General features: G+C 42.0%; 1 protein-coding gene across 2 annotated transcripts; it reads left to right on the plus strand.

Annotated features, from left to right (window-relative positions):
• The first annotated feature begins 500 nt into the window (after positions 1–500).
• cdk16 (cyclin dependent kinase 16) lies at positions 501–15,328 on the plus strand. Of its 2 annotated transcripts, XM_069680705.1 has the most exons (18): positions 501–618; positions 2,172–2,206; positions 2,293–2,487; positions 3,140–3,295; positions 3,436–3,554; positions 3,727–3,855; positions 4,827–4,883; positions 6,221–6,335; positions 7,204–7,298; positions 7,388–7,450; positions 7,820–7,943; positions 9,198–9,318; positions 10,341–10,438; positions 10,570–10,675; positions 10,951–10,993; positions 12,116–12,206; positions 12,295–12,369; positions 12,510–15,328. In XM_069680705.1, the coding sequence occupies exons 3-18, from the start codon at positions 2,364–2,366 to the stop codon at positions 12,545–12,547; spliced, it is 1,554 nt and encodes a 517-aa protein (XP_069536806.1). In that variant the 5' UTR covers positions 501–618; positions 2,172–2,206; positions 2,293–2,363; the 3' UTR covers positions 12,548–15,328. The 2 variants fall into 2 exon arrangements, with proteins under 2 accessions (XP_069536806.1, XP_069536805.1); XM_069680704.1 differs by lacking the exon at positions 2,172–2,206.
• The last annotated feature ends 2,350 nt before the right edge of the window (positions 15,329–17,678 follow it).

Here is a 17,678-nt window from a genome sequence, read left to right on the forward strand (position 1 = left end):
ATACTACCGCCGAACACGGTATGCCGTATATAGTATATAGTATGGCATTTTGAACACAGCAATCATCACTTCTCAGACTTTCATGTTTTATTTTCTGTCTGTGCCCCCCCCCCCCCCCCCCCCACCATCTAATGAAAATAATTTTCATAAAAACAAAACGCCATACCTCCCTTACCAACAGGTGTGTTTGTTGAACAGAGATAAACACAGGAAGTGTTTAGAGTTTGAATATTGAAATAGATTTTTCATGATTGTATGATGATGTTTCATATCTGGTTAACAACAGAACACCTGAAAACAGCTGGGGCGGAAATGAAGGATTAAAATATCACATTAAGCCACGCAGATTTTAAAAAACGTAATTTCCTTTTAACAATGAACATTAATGCAACGTGTGTTGTTACTGTTTACTCCTACTGATCTTTTATGAGATAACCCGGGTCGGAGGTGCCGTTACGTGACGTCACACACGGTGGGCAGAATGTTCGCCGCCAGGACACACCGGAGGAGCGGAGCAGCAACATGGCTGCAGATTACTGGGAGCGAGGAAGATCCGAGACTCTGTCAGACTGAACCGAGCCAAAGATAACCCGGGACCGACCGGGACAAATCCTCCAGGTGAGTAATACACCCCTCCGAACTTCATGTGTCAACGGGTAACGGTTTAATTACAATGTGAGGGAGCCGTCAACGGAGCAGCAGCCTCACAGATAAACCCGCTCCGCCTCCGCTGCTATTTATAAACCCACTGATGACATTTACTGCAGGAAATAGACGGGCCCCGTCCTATGCACACTGATACACAAACATGTAGCAAGAAAACACACAGAACATAGACGGTACCAAAGAGAAAACCGCAGAGAGGCAGGACAACATACACATTAGCTGCTAGCTGTTAGCCGAAGGCGAAACAATGACACACATGTAGCTAAAATTATTTATTTACAGTGAAGTGTTACTGACTCATTGTGACGTTACAACACAGCTGACGTTGACAAAGCTTCCAGGTAGATAACCTGCAAGTCAGGTGTTAGCATTGTAGCTTCAGGTAGACAACCTGTCAGTCAGGTGTTAGCATGATAGCTGTCAGGTAGATAACCCGTCAGTCAGGTGTTAGCATATTAGCTGACAGGTAAATAACTAGTCAGTCAGGTGTTAGCATGGTAGCTGTCAGGTAGATAACTAGACAGTCAGGTGTCAGCATGTTAGCTGTCAGGTAGATAACTAGTCAGTCAGCAATTTGTTAAAAAAATGTTCTTCAGAGGGCTGCACTATGAGGCAAGATGAGAGAGTTTTCAGTTTCATGAAGGTGGCTCTCATTTAACCTGGCTAACTCATGATGGCAACTTACTGTGCAAAGCTCAGAGTTCAGAGTTTGTGACTGTTATGTCTGACTGTTATCTCTGACTGTTATGTCTGATTGTTATGTTATTTCTGACTGTTATGTCTGATTGTTATGTTATCTCTGACTGTTATCTCTAACTGTTAACTGTTATCTCTGACTGTTATCTGTTATCTCTGACTGTTATCTCTGACTGTTGTCTGTTATCTCTGACTGGTGTCTGTTATCTCTGACTGGTGTCTGTTATGTCTGACTGTTATGTCTGACTGTTATCTCTGACTGTTATGTCTGATTGTTATGTTATCTCTGACTGTTATCTCTGACTGTTGTCTGTTATCTCTGACTGTTATGTCTGACTGTTATCTCTGACTGTTATGTCTGATTGTTATGTTATCTCTGACTGTTATCTCTATCTGTTATCTCTGTTGTCTGTTATCTCTGACTGTTGTCTGTTATCTCTGACTGTTGTCCCTGACTGTTATCTATCTCTGACTGTTATCTGTTATCTCTGACTGTTATATGTTATCTCTGACTGTTGTCTCTGACTGTTATCTCCGACTGTTATCTGTTATCTCTGACGTTTATCTCTGACTGTTGTCTCTGACTGTTATCTGTTATCTCTGACTGTTATCTCCGACTGTTATCTGTTATCTCTGACTGTTATCTCTGACTGTTATCTCTGACTGTTATCTGTTGTCTCTGACGTTTATCTCTGACTGTTATCTCTGACTGTTATCTGTTGTCTCTGACGTTTATCTCTGACTGTTATCCGTTATCTCTGACTGTTATCTCTGTCTGTTATCTCTGTTATCTCAAACTGGTGCTTCAGGCTTTGTCGAGCCAGCTGACGTAAAGAAAGCCTGGGTATGTTTAACTTGCTTCGTACCCCCTGTTATGTGCTTCATGGTGAAAAATATTAGTGTGATTCCTTTCCTGTGTTGCGTGTCCAGGTGTTGGCTCCAGGCTGGCTGCTCCGCCCCCCTCAGCATCCCGCCCCTCCCCGCCCCCCCGGGCCCCCCTTATGGAGAGAATGAGGAAGATCAAACGGCAGCTGTCACTCACTTTGGGGAGGGGTGGAGCTGGTGGAGGGGACAGGGTGCTGAGTGACACAATCAACCAGGAAGTGACATCACACAGTGACTCAGGTAATAATAATTAATAATAATTTTACTGTAACAGACATCAAGTACTCAGATATACTACATACAAATACTCTGGAATTATGAGTATTGAAACACAATCCTAAATCGGGACCAGTTCCAGTGTTAAACCAGGTGTAATGTGACCAGAAGGTTGCAGGTTTTGATACCTGAGCCAGCAGGAAGAGCCTGAAGAATCAGAATCCAACACATCAGATTGCCTGGTTACTGGTTTCACTGGGCGGCGTCAGGTGTGAATTATTTTCATACTTGAACCGTAATTTTTAAACTTTTTTATGTATCAATATCATAAAATGGCTAATCTTCACCTTTATGTTCACATTATTAATCACTTCATTTTTTCATTGAACACCACCAGTAGAGGGCAGCACAGTTACAATAGTCCACCAGTAGAGGGCAGCACACTTACAATAGTCCACCAGTAGAGGGCAGCACTGTCAGATAATCTGTCTGCTGCTCTGATCTGATGATACTTTTTTTGGGGTCTTCTCCTTTGTCTACTAAATCAACCAGTCAACACCTTAACCCCTTCCACTCTTCCACAATGTCTTCCTCATCCCTTCTCCATCTCTCCTTCATGTTTTTTCCCATCTGTCCGTCATGTTTCCTCCATCTGTCCTCCACCCCCCCCCCCCAGAGGTGATGTCTCGTCGTGGTTCTTCGTCTTCTTCTTCTGGTTTGAAGGTTCGAGGTTCTTCTTCTTCAGTTTCATCCCTTCTTCAGTCGTATAGCCGGAAACCGCGAAATCTAGGACGCAGCCTGAGTTCCTACCTGAATCACACCACTCGCCTGGGTACAAATACTGCAAGTACATGTACAAATACTGCACTACATATTTATATGTATGTGATTGTAGTGCTATGTACTGTAGTACTTCTGTTTATAAACTGTTTATGTACTCTGTGTATAATTACTTTGTTTGTGTACTTTCAGAGATCGTCCATGAGGACGTGAAGATGAGCTCAGATGGAGAAAGTGATCCAGCCTCTTCATCGGACGACGTTCAGAGTCCAGTTAAAGTCCGACTGAGGAACAAGAAGATCTCCACTGAGGTACACACTCATATGCACACTAATACACACCAATATACACACATATACAGTACTAAAGGTTCACACATACAGTACCTGGGGGTGCGTGTGTGTTTATATTCCTGTAGAGAATCTGCCTGCCCGTTTGCCTGTCTGTCTGTCTCTACCAGTCTCTCTCTCTCTTGTGTTTCAGGACATAAACAAACGTCTGTCGCTACCGGCTGATATTCGACTTCCTGACGGTTACCTGGAGAAGTTTAATGTGATTGGGCCGGCTCTGTTTGAGCAGCCAATCAGCAGGCGGCTGCGCAGAGTGTCTCTGGTGCGTCAGTATGCTTCTATTCTTCCTGTTTCTATTCACCAAATCCACATGGCGGCCATTTTTCCTCTGACCTGACACTGCTTTAATGTTCTGTTGTGTTTAAGGTTGTTAGTCCTATTGTAACAATGCACCTAATTTATAAAGTTAAGGAGAACAGTACAACGCACAAAAAATAGGTTACGGGAATTACTAATAGCCGAATGTTAGAATGACACAAAATGGTCAAAACACACCACAAAACTTCCTTTTCACTTAATTTAATGTAGGAAAAAATTAACAATTAATAAAAGAGGCACATAAGTGTTGATCAACAAGAGTGTTATCGTTATATTTTAACTTAAAACAACTGACATAGTCGGCGCCAAACAGAACAAAGAAACCAAAACAGATGAGTAAATGCCAAACAAGATCCACTCAACAACAATCAAAAATACTGTTTCAGACCCAAAGTTCCTAACGAGTCCCCTAAGTTAATTAAATAAAGGCTTATGAATAATAATGTCCAAAACAAAATAACACTGTCAGTGGCGGTCCAATTGACAGTGTGGCAAGTGCCACGGCTCAATAAATACAAAAGATCCCCGCAACCTCACCCAGTCCGTATAGATGCTGAGACGAGATCCCAGAATACTCCAGCAGGAAAGGAATAATCCAATTGTCCTGAGCGGTGTCCATAATCCACATTTATATTCCTCCGTAAAAGATTTCTTCGCCAGGTCTCCCCAAACGCTGTCTGCTAGTAAGCTACGAAGAAACTGAATGCTAACATTATTATTTGATAATGTTAGATGATACTATAGGAAAGGAGTAGATGCCATGCTGAAGATCATGTTAGCTGAAGGGGGGGGGGGGGGGGGGATTTGACTCTTCAATGCAATTTCAATGAATAAAACAATTTAATGTTTTGGAACACCCTCTCCTCTCTGTTTGTCTTTCTGCCTGCCTGTCTGCCTACCTGTTTCTCTTTGCAGTCAGAAATTGGTTTTGGGAAACTGGAGACGTACATCAAACTGGACAAACTGGGAGAGGTGAGGACACACTAAATGAAAACAGAATAAACTCTTTGAAACTGATCTGTTAATAAAGTTTAATACAAATACTAGTTATCTAAGGACACTTTACAAATAAAGCAGGTCTAGACCATACTCTTTGTTAGATTAAAAAACAACAACAGATAATTTAAGTTTATGGCTGTAATTCCATTAATAACAGCACAAATATGTCGTATATATGTAAAAGTGTTTCCTCATGATATTACCCAGAAGAAGCATAAAGTGAAAAGAATCGGTCCGAGCACAGAACCTTGTGGAACTCCATGACTAACTTTGGTGTGCATAGAGGACAAGATGACTGATTTCTGTCTCATCTGTCTCTCCCTTACCTGTCTGTCCTAACTGTCTCTCTTTTTCAACCTGTCTCTTTCTCTATCTGTCTGTCTCTCTACAGGTCTGTCTCACCTGTATCTCTCTCTACCTGTTTTTCCACCTGTCTTTGTCACCTGTCTCGCTCACCTGTCTATCTGTCTCCCTCTCTAAACTGTCTGTCTCCCTAACTGACTCTACTTTTCTGTCTCACCTTCTCCAATCTCGGATCCCGTCGGCTATAGTCTGACGACGATATAGCCTCTGGGGACATCTGTGAACATGCCAGGGCAAATGGGATAAACGACTTCCAGTCAAGACTTCCTTTTCCGCGTGCTGCACTGTTTACAGAAAAAGAACGTTTTTCTTGTGATTGACTTTAATTAAGGTGTCTTACCTTTGCCGAAATTTCAACATCATGATGCAGATTAGTAACAAGTCAACATGAAGCTTTCTCAGGTCTGTCCTCAAGAGGAGAAGAAAGCTACTTTCAAAATGCTCGTTTGTTAAACGGAGGTCGGATCCATAATTTCTGATGCATTCAAGGAAGTCGGGAAATCTGAACGCTTTACGGCATTTGTGACACAGCGTCAGGGATTTATCTCAAGTTGAATTTTAGATCTAGATCAGACTGTTAGCTGTTAGCATGCAGATGTCAGATTAATAAGAAACTAATTCACCGTCATATCGGCAGATTGGAAGCCGAGATGTCATTACAGCGGATTATGTTCCGCCTGCTTTTGCTCTCCACACGGACTGATGTTCCTGCATACGCCGCAGCCTGCTGATCCGTGATTGGCCAATATTACTCGGACTGCAGGCATACTACGAACGGAACCAGAACACTTGCCGTCCTGGAAATCCACGTCCCTGCCTACAGATTCTACATTTCTACGTAGAATCTGTATATAGAGATTACACCTTCTCTAACCTGTCTGTCTCTCTCCTATCTCTCTCTCTACTTGTCTGTCTTACCTTTCTCTCTCTCACCTGTCTGTCTACAGGGGACTTATGCAACAGTGTATAAAGGTCGCAGTAAACTGACAGAGAATCTCGTTGCTCTAAAAGAAATTCGTCTTGAACATGAAGAAGGAGCTCCGTGTACCGCAATCAGAGAAGGTACTACAGTACTTATGCTATACTACATATACTACTACCTCTAGTTTTGTTGAATGGACTGCTCGTGTCGTATCAGAAGCACTGCAATATTGGGTATCACTACAGTATCAGTATCACCATAGTAGCAGTATTTTGGCTGGGAATCAATCATGGACTGTATAAAAAGATGGACGGCATGACAGCTCCCTAAAAGTGAAGCCAAAAAATTTTAAGCACCCCCTGCTGACTGGCTGCGGTATAGCTCATAAAGCCCGCCTCCTCCATGTTAACAGATGGGACATGAGTCAAACTATAAAATCAAAATACACGTCAAATACATTTTTCTCAAACATGGTTTCTGTCATTATAGTTAGTTCTTATCATGCTGATCTACATCTAATGGTTCATTTTTCTGACAAGTTTTCTTTTAATTAGTTGTTTGACGCTGTAAAAAGGATGATTGACAGCTGTGTTGACAAATACAGCTCCTGGAGCCAATCTGTTATGGATTAGCAGAGTAGAGGAGGACCGTGGAGAGGAAACATAACTAAAACAAGCACTTCAGTCATTGAAGTTTCCATACCTGTGAACCTTAGCCTCGGACCAACACAGAGAAGTTAAATATGCCGACATGTCGGATCTTTGCCATTTTTTTGGTAATTTAAGTGTGTATTTTGGTTAGCAGAAGTGGCTACGAGCACTACGAATGCTCCACCCGCCAATCTCTACTGCGCAGTCTCTGGCTCCAAATGACATCACCATCGGAAGATGGCAGTGCCTAACACGGGGACTGTTTCGGCATCAATTTTGTACAATGAGAGCAGATGGAGATGCATCGTCCCTCTTTATATACAGTCATTGGTATCAATGTGTGTATTTTCTTCCTTAGTGTCTCTGTTAAAAGATCTGAAACACGCCAACATCGTCACTCTTCATGACATCATCCACACACAGAAATCCCTCACCCTGGTGTTTGAATATCTGGTGAGACACACAGACACACACACACACTCACACACACACGTCTTTATTTGGTGTATTGATTGGAAAAAGTTTTTTCTTTTGTTTTTCAGGACAAAGATCTTAAACAGTATCTGGACGACTGTGGAAACATCATTAATGTACACAACGTCAAAGTAAGAATACTTTCACTGTATCTGTTTGAACATGATTGTATTGAAGTGTACAATATATTGTATATGTCAGTTGGTCATTCAGTGGCTCTGTGGGCTGTTCAGTTGCTCAGTCTGATAACCCTGTCCTTCAGTTTTCTCTCCTAGAGGCTGAAATGCTGAATGTTCATTTCACCTGGTAAAAGGCAGTGTGGCATTGTGATTTAAATAACTCCTTAATACTTTGATGTCACTGAACCCTCTATACATATACACTCGCACTTAGACACACAAACACATACACACACTATTAAGGCAATGTCTGTTCAGTTGTGTGTCTTTGTCCAGTTAAACAGTAACTCGCTCCCATGACTTTACTGATTTTTCTCTCAGCTCTTTCTTTTCCAGTTGCTGCGTGGTTTGTCATATTGTCATCGGAGGAAAGTTCTCCACAGAGACCTGAAACCCCAAAACCTGTTGATCAACGAGCGAGGAGAGCTGAAACTGGCTGACTTTGGTGAGTTGACTATATGTGTTTATTGCTGCTTTTAACAGACACGAGTGAACACAGACCGAGTGTAAAAACATTTCAAAATTAAAGTCTGGCTGCAGAGTGAAAAATGGTTGCATTGTCCAAATGTGGGTGAATTACAAACCAACAAACTACAGCAAACAAACAAAGACCACACCATCCTTTGTATACAGACCTCTTCATCATGTCTACAGACCTCTTTGTCTAGTGTACAGACCTCTTCATCTAGTCTACAGACCTCTTTGTCTAGTGTACAGACCTCTTCATCATATCTACAGACCTCTTCATCTAGTCTACAGACCTCTTCATCATATCTACAGACCTCTTCATCTAGTCTACAGACCTCTTCATCATATCTACAGGCCTCTTCATCTAGTCTACAGACCTCTTCATCATATCTACAGGCCTCTTTGTCTAGTCTACAGACCTCTTCATCTAGTCTACAGACCTCTTTGTCTAGTGTACAGACCTCTTCGTCTAGTGTACAGACCTCTTCATCTAGTCTACAGACCTCTTCATCATATCTACAGACCTCTTCATCTAGTCTACAGACCTCTTCATCATATCTACAGACCTCTTCATCTAGTCTACAGACCTCTTCATCATATCTACAGACCTCTTCATCTAGTCTACAGACCTCTTCATCATATCTACAGACCTCTTCATCTAGTCTACAGACCTCTTTGTCTAGTGTACAGACCTCTTCATCATATCTACAGACCTCTTCATCTAGTTTACAGACCTCTTCATCATATCTACAGACCTCTTCATCTAGTCTACAGACCTCTTCATCATATCTACAGGCCTCTTCATCTAGTCTACAGACCTCTTCATCATATCTACAGGCCTCTTTGTCTAGTCTACAGACCTCTTCATCTAGTCTACAGACCTCTTCATCATATCTACAGACCTCTTTGTCTAGTGCACAGACCTCTTCGTCTAGTCTACAGACCTCTTCATCTAGTCTACAGACCTCTTCATCATATCTACAGACCTCTTTGTCTAGTCTACAGACCTCTTCATCTAGTGTACAGACCTCTTCATCATATCTACAGGCCTCTTCGTCTAGTCTAAAGACCTCTTCATCTAGTCTACAGACCTCTTCATCATATCTACAGACCTCTTCATCTAGTCCACAAACCTCTTCGTTTGGAGTCAGAACCCTAACCCCCGTATTGATTTCACTCAGGTGTAGTAGACACTGTGATAATGTGACTCAGGTGTGTTTGTTTGTTACAGGATTGGCTCGAGCAAAGTCGATCCCGACAAAGACGTACTCTAACGAGGTGGTGACGCTGTGGTACAGACCGCCGGACATCCTGTTGGGTAGCACCGATTACTCCACCCACATTGACATGTGGTTAGTACGGTTGCACTATTGTAGTGTTCTGTAGTACCATTGTAGTACACTGTAGTAGCATTGTAGTGTTCTGTAATACTCTTGTAGTGTTCTGTAGTACCATTGTAGTACACTGTAGTAGCATTGTAGTGTTCTGTAATACTCTTGTAGTGTTCTGTAGTACCATTGTAGTACACTGTAGTAGCATTGTAGTGTTCTGTAATACTCTTGTAGTGTTCTCTAGTACCATTGTAGTACACTGTAGTAGTATTGTAGTGTTCTGTAATACTCTTGTAGTGTTCTTTAGTACCATTGTAGTACACTGTAGCACTAGTGCTGAGAAACTCTGTTACACAGACAAGTAGGGCTGTCATGGTACTACATTTTTCTAACTGCGGTGAAGCACTAACGCCCCCTTGCGGTTTGCCGGTTGACGCTGCCCCAGCCTGCGGCCCAGTCACCCAGTCGGTAAAGCATCATCGACATCAGTGAACACGGCATGAGCGGTGGAAACTCAAGTTTATTAACCACTACAAAGTTCGTATCCTTAATAGTTTAAATGAAATCCGTGGTAACGAGCTAGTTGTTGTATCCACATGTCACAAGAGTGCACACTGCTGTGCTGATTAGATGCACAGGGGGTTGAAACAGCGGTGCGCTGACTGCAAGGTTTATTTAGCTGATTACTGATTTTTCGTTCCGTTTGAAAAGATGAGGCGCTTACCTGGGACGACTGGATAGTGACTTTACTGCATCCCTTTAGATTTCAATGCGCCAGAGACACAGGGTGAGTATAGCAACATCACTGGGTCTATGATATTTAAAGAAAAATAGCAGTGATGACGGTCTCTGGGTCCACCCCAGGCTAGGAGTCACATAACCGCGGTATTGCAGCCATGTGGTTACCGTGACAGCCCTGTAGACAACCAACATTGTTCTTCATCATCGTACATTAGGCTCTACTGACCTGTCATTCTCTCTGCCGTTTTTTTTTTACCTGCCTCTCTGTCTGTCTGTGTGTGTCTCTGCCTGTCTGTCTGTAGGGGTGTTGGTTGTATCTTCTATGAGATGGCGACAGGTCGTCCTCTGTTTCCTGGTTCAACGGTGGAGGAGGAGCTTCACTTTATCTTCAAACTGCTCGGTGAGCCAATCAGCTTTTGTTTTTCTGTCAACTCAATACTCTCATCAGTCTGTGTGTTTTTACTGTGTATTTTTATGAGTATATTTTGTATTTCATGAGTTTATCGTGTATTTTATGTGTTTTTTGGGCAGGTACTCCCACAGAGCAGAGCTGGCCAGGGATCAGTTCTAATGACGAGTTTGTGGCGTACAACTACCCTCAGTACAAAACCGAGAGACTGAGTACTCACACTCCCAGGTACACAATATACTACTCACAGAAACACAACTGTACTACTCACAGATACTCTTACACAGTGTTGACAGCAGTCTGTCATGTGCTGTTTTGTTGTTTGGAGTAAAAACAGGAAGTTAAGCTTTCATTGGCTGCTTGTGACTTCCTGTCAAACAAACAAGAACAATAAACACAGTTTCATCTGGAGAGTTAAATCTACTTGTCCATGGATATATAACTCTGTGTGTGTGTGTGTGTGTGTGTTTGTGTGTGTGTGTGTGTGTGTGTGTGTTGTTCAGGCTCAGCAGTGAAGGTGTGGAGCTGTTGTCAAAGTTCCTGCAGGTCAGTACACCAGTGTCCGGTCGCATTTGAAGCTGTTTGTTGGCTCTTACTGACTCCGCCCCCTCCTGTCTCGATGGTTACTTGTGTCGTATTAACTCTCAGATGTACCTTGCTTTGGACAAAAGCGTCTGATACATGAAATTGTAACATTGTAACTTAAAAATATGAAAAAAAAACAACATCACTGTAATAATAACAATAACAATGAATAAAGTAGAATAAGTGTTTACAGTCAGTCATCATGAACTTATTAGGCAAGGCACAAATGGTGGACAAAAATGCATGACTCAAGAACTTTTGTCTTGAGTCATGCTGTGATCTGTATTCTGGTGTTAATCGCAGAAGAGACTGATAACCCTTGGCCTTATATACTCTGTGGTGGTCCTCCTTTCTGTGGAGCTTTCTAACACTCTGAACATCTCCTTTTATTATCTGCATGTCCTCCGCTCATCTCTTAGTGTGTCAGAAGTGGGATGAGTTTCTCCTTCTTTTGGGCTCCAATAGACACGCACCCAGCTGCTTGTGTCTGGGTCCAACTCAGGAGTTGGACACTGTTAGGACTGACCATAGGACAAGACAGATTGTCAAAAAATAGCAAAAAGAAATCACTCTAAGCTTTAAAGCATATGATTTAAAACACACAGTTAACAGAAGACATGTTTTTCACACAGAATATATAATCTTCACTCAGGTTACATGATTTACTTTATACTCAAGTTTTTTCAAAATTCCTTCAACAGAGTCGCTGTATGGTGGTCAGGAAATGAGGGTTGGACAGGTTGGATGTGGTGTGATGCCCTACAAAGAAAGCATCCACCAAGTGCACTCGCAGACTGTAGGCCTAATCCTTTGGCCAAGCCACAGTCCATTAAGTTAGCATTGGAACCTGAAGCATGACTAAGGGAGAGGGAGGGAGAGTCGAGGGTGATCTGAGACTGAGGACAAAAGGGACAAATAGGAGAAGTAGTTTGGCTAACCAATGCCCTCTTCTTCATTGATGAGCCTGGTCTCTGGGACAGAACTTCTCTCTGTGTTTTAATCTCGTTAACAAACTGTTCATCTTGAAAGATTAAACTTTACTTCTACATTTCATTTTTTGTTTAAACTTTATTTAAATCATAGTTTGAAGGCAAGAAGAGGGTCTCAGCGGACGAGTCCATGAGCCATCGTTACTTCAGTAACCTTGGAAACAGAGTTTTGGCGCTTCCTGACAGTGAGTTTAACATTACCTTTGACCTTGTTTGTAACCTGTGACATCTCTGTGTACTGTGACATCACAGTCTGTCTGATGCTTGTTTCAGCAACGTCCATCTTCAGTCTGACGGAGATTCGACTGGAAAAAGAAACACTCAGACCGACAGTCACACCTGACCCAGGTAACACACACACACACTTCTCGTTCTGATCTTGTGAGAACACTCTGAGGACTTTAACCTGACTGAACCTTCAGTCAGCAGAAATGTTGAGATGTTGATAAAAATATTTTTAAAAATTAAATACGTTTATTTCTATTAAGCAAACAGCCCGACAAGGAGGCGGAGTCTACTCTTCTGACATCACAAATAAGGCGGAGTCATGATTCCGACAACACCAACAAGGTGGAGTCAGGTATGCCATCATCGGAAGGTAGGGTCGGCTGCAGAACAAACAAAGGGAAATTGAATGGAGACACGGGGAGAAACTGCTGCTGGAGAACAAAAAGTAAAATACAGGCAGACGCAATAATGAATCACAACCCGTCCAATCAGTTCACAGCATGTTGTCTCTTATGGCAACCGATTCACCGCAGCACACAAACAGATGGATGACTTAAAGCTTGTTGAACACAAAACATTGGAGTGAATTCTGTCTTCCATTTTCACTGCACAGTTTCAACACAAGTTTTTTAAAGACTTTAACAGGATCCTGGAAAACCTGGAATTCTGTGATGCAGCTTTGTTGTCATGGAAACACCTGGATACCGTTATGTACTACCTGTGTGTACACCTGCACAGTCTGCAGCAGCACTGTTAGAGTTAATTGGCCGTTGTTATACCTACTAAACAGGATGACATCAGTGTGACAGAAATACATGATGTCACGGGGTGACTCTGGTCTGTTAACGTATATTTGAGTGCAGCTTTGAGCTGAATTCAAACTTGATTCCAGTTTGAAGCAAAACATTACACAGCTGAAAGATGTGAGGTCATCATCAGGTGAGACAGGAAGTGATTGATTTTCAAATGTTTTAAATTTATAACTGCACAGAAAGTCTTTGTGTCTGAAGAGATGAAGAGCGTCACATTTTTAAACCTCAGAGTTTTACAGTGTTTCTAAAGTGTTCAGAGCTGCTGCCACAGTGCGGGTTTACTTTTCCACCTCAGTGTTATTTATTATTAAACCGACTCAAGGAGAAGCCATGTTTATTCTGACACAAGCCTGCAGAAAGAAACTTTTATTTTGAAAGTGTGAAATTGGTTTCTGCTGTTCTGCATGTGGGTGTGTGTTGTACAGTCAGACTGTATACTGTAATACTGTTAATGTATACCAATACTGTAAAGTGTAATACTGAAAAACTGTAACACTGACGTGTCAGGGGACAGTGGAAGACTGATACATTTTAAACAGCGCACAGGTTGTTTCCTGCTTTTCTCTGTAAAGTCCCTCAGCGCTTCAGGTATCATCTACGAAACTTTCCTGATCAGCCTTTCGAGTTTGACTTCAAAAACGACAAGTTTCTGTTTCAGCGTCCAATGGCAATACGACGGACAGCAAACATACAGCCAGCGCAGAGACTTGTGAGGGGGGTAAACCCTCGTGTGCTCATCGGGGGCCTGTTTGCGGTTGTGGGAGGAGCTTTGCCAGCAGTTTGTCTTGAGATTTTCGTCATTTTAGGTAAAGTAAGTAATTTTTTTTTTTTTTTTTTTTAAGTTTAATTTTTTCAGGTTTAGGAGCTTTTATATATTTTTTTAAACAAGCTGATGTTGATACTGATGTGAATTTTTATTTTTTAGCTGTGAAAAAATATTAGCAATAGAATATAATTATGATCAGAAGACAATAATGATTGATCAGTGTTGACTATGTTTGACTCAGAGGAATCTGAGTGTTTAATCTGCTGTAAAAAATGACATGTATATGTTTGTATGTGAGAGGTTAAAAATATACAGTCCATAAAAAATGCACCTTCCTGATATTGATAATCAGAGGATTAATTACAGCCGATTAGCAGAAATAAAAGTATTAAATATCAGAATCCAGTTATTTAGTGTTTGTTTTTAAATAATTTAGGGTGATATGTAGAAAAATTTAATGTAAAATATTTGTTGCTCTGCATGAATACATTTAGATCAGATCCACTGCGGAGGTGAGTTCTCTGAAGAGGCAGTAAATCTCTTGTTTTCTGTTTCTGTGAATGAAATATGTCGAAGGAAGGGATGTCACAGGGGGCGGAGTTAGTCACGTTAATGCTGAGTTTATGATGAATGACTGTTGAATGTAACTACAAATTGTTGACGTGGGCGGTATTTACAGTAATCTTCATTTTTACAGATAAGTTTTGATCTGCAGTGTAAACAGCGTTTAGATCTGAAACATCAGATACTGAGAGTTGAGAGTGATCCTGATCACCCAGTAAACCTGGTTCAGGGGCAGGTTGCTGAGATCTGATGGATGCAAACTAGACAAGTAAACATGCAAACACCTTACATTAATTACTATTATTGTAATTAAAAACTTGTGTCTGACTTCAGATCATTCCTGAGAAACAGCTGTTTAATGTTGAGTCTTTAATTATTGGATGTTGCTGTTGATAAGGAAACAGATTTTCAGCACTATTTTTAAAAAGTAAAAATATATGATAAATTATCTGATCAGATAAGAACAGTCAAACAGTTCCAGCGCTCTCTTCCTGATCATTTTCTAAACAAGGAAATAGCTCAAGTAAAAAGACGCAGAAACAGAGAGCGATTTGTTGACTCTGTCATGTTTATCAGCAATCAAACTATGAGCTGTTGGGAAATATGTTTATTGTCCACATGCATCCAGATGCTTGTTTTTCTGCTTCTGAAAATGAAATAAGCTTTGTTTTTGGTGGACAAGATACCAAAGTTATCTGTAACATACGACACTGCATGATCAATACTTCTAGATAACTTCTATGCTGTTTATTTTTTGAATAAATCTTCCATCTGCCAAGAAAGCGCTGCAACGTATCTGATGCTATAACTAATCTGCATACTTGAAATATCATGTATGGAAAGTATATCCTGTTAATGTGTGCAATTATGTTTACGACATGTATTCTGGATATATTTACAGTATATGAAGTACAATAAAGTTCTTTATTTATTATCAGTGTTTGTGTTTCTGTTTATCACATCAGTTTGACCTTCTATATTTCTGAGCTGCTGCCTGTGCTTGTACCTCCCTTTAGGTTCTGCTTGGTAGAACTGGGCTCTGACAGTTGGCCGCGAGGTGGAGGAGAGCATGCCAAGTCTATTAAAGGAGAAGTTTGGTTTTTTTAAACCTGGGCCCTGTTTTTACAAATAAATTACTCATAGGAACAAAAACATTTGAAATCGGTCCAGTAGATGGCCTCTGCTGTAGCTGCGATACGGCCCTAATGGCTGCAACATAATCCCCTGGGGCAAATGCGCCTAATCAAGGTACGTCCACTAAAAGGGATAAAGGATGAAAACCACCCCGAAATTGCTCCTTGCTTGAATAACTTTTTTTCTGAAGGTCACAGAGACTTAAAAGTCTGCCTCCACGCAACGTCAAGACAGAGGGGTTTTTTTGTTTTGTTTTTTCTGCACATTTTAGTGAACAATGAATAAAGCAACTATGAAAGATCAACAAAACGTGATCAAATGTGATTGTGTTAATGTGTGTTTCGATTATTTAGATATATACTTTTCTGATGCAACTAACTGAAATGAACAAAATTTAAACAATTAAATTCAATAAATAAACAACAATTAAAGAAATTAATTGTGTTTGTATGTCAATCATTTTGGTGTATGTGTGCGTGCATGTGTGTGTTGAATAGTTACATTTGATCTTTTAGTTTTGCATGTTTTTGTCTTTTTCGTTGGAAAGCTGTGAAAGTTCTCAGTTTCAGGAGTTTCTCCTGACATTGCTCTATGTATCTGTTGTATGCTTGTCTGTGTGTGAGTGTGATGTCGGTGTCATTGAGGGCCATCTCCTCAGAGGACCAGCGGAAGTGCGATGTTGCAGGTACTGACCTGCTAACTGAACGCTGAAATGGCTTACCTTCAGCTTGCTGGGCAATGAGCTGCACATCCTCTGGCTCCTGCCTGGTTTTGTCATCCTCCTCCTCCTCTCTCTTCCACTTGTTTTGTGTGTCCCGTTTTCTCTGTTGCTTGTGGTCCAGTCTGTAAGGTATGGAGTGGTGCAAGCTCCACACACTGAAGGCCTGGAGTTTCTAGAGCAGGAATCTCCCCTGTATTAACAGGCTTTGAAGTTTCTGCTGAGGGAGGGGCAATTCATGAACCAGCTCTCACAGTTGCTCATAACTGACATAGTCATTATTCTGCATCATTCCAACAGAGCTGACAAAGTTCAGTTCAGTTAGTTGATCAGGCTTTGAGAGGTTCATCCTTGCCAGTCGAAGAATGGTTACCTCGATCCAGGGCATGCCAAAGTTCTTGTAACGTTAGACAGTACGGGGGTATGCCAAGCCCCGCCTCTCAATCTCCAGGCACACATCCCCCGTCAGTGAGGCAGCCTGTTCCTGTGTTGAAGGCAGGGAGTCTGAGCTGTGTACCTCCACATACTCGTGTGCTTTCATGTTGACTCTCCTTGTCCTCTTGGCATCCTGAAATTGGCTGAAAATGGCTGGGAAGAATTTCAGCTTTAGCTCCTGGAATCCCAGAACAAGGCAGGTGGCCACATCATGGCGAGCCCTCCTTGTCATCTCCCTTGCCTTCCCAAAGGCCCTTGGGAAGGGAAATGCCTCCCGGGTGGCTAGTTGCTCCGCCAGTGCTTTTATTGTCATGGACCCCTTGAGGATCCAACCTGAGGGCTTTGTGGAGGATTTCATGTTGTCTAAAGGTATCCACTCTTTTGGAACCTTCCACAAGTCCCCCAGGAGGACTTTGATGAGCTCAGCACCAATAAATGAGGGTGCTGTATTAAAGGTCTCTGTCAAGGGGAAGAGCCGCAATATACTTTGAGTTAGGCGTTCATCGCTTGTCCAATTACTTATGGGTGGAGGATCAGGAACCCACGATGATGGGTGTTGCTCTTGGGATTGACGGAACAGGTCCCCAATGATGCACTGAAGTGAAAGTCAAACGGGGAGAGGGGGTGCCCGTAGAGCAGCTCTTCCAAGGCCAGTTCAGCCTGGTATGTTTCCCATGAGGCAGCATAGCCCCCCATCTCTCTGTGAAAGGCATAGTCCTTCCTCAGGACAGAGTTCAAATTACCCATTGTGTGGCCCAGGATTCCCAACAGTCCCCCTTCTGGCTTCTCCTGGAATGGGAGCACCACTGGCCTGGTATGCAGGAGGCGGCTGAGTGCTTCAGTGTTGAAATGCGCTGTAGGATCAATGTGCTGGGCAATGGTGTCATTCTTCCACAGGAACATGCCCTGCTCTATTCTACGCTGAAGCTGGCCCAGACATTGCATTTAAGGGTTAGGATCTGGGGCTAGAGCCCTTCCCCGTGAAGGGAAGAAAGGTGCG

This window comes from Semicossyphus pulcher, unplaced genomic scaffold (assembly GCF_022749685.1).
Source record: "Semicossyphus pulcher isolate SPU_LCO1_2020_fin unplaced genomic scaffold, fSemPul1.0.p SCAF_40, whole genome shotgun sequence".
Classification (NCBI taxonomy): domain Eukaryota; kingdom Metazoa; phylum Chordata; class Actinopteri; order Labriformes; family Labridae; genus Semicossyphus; species Semicossyphus pulcher.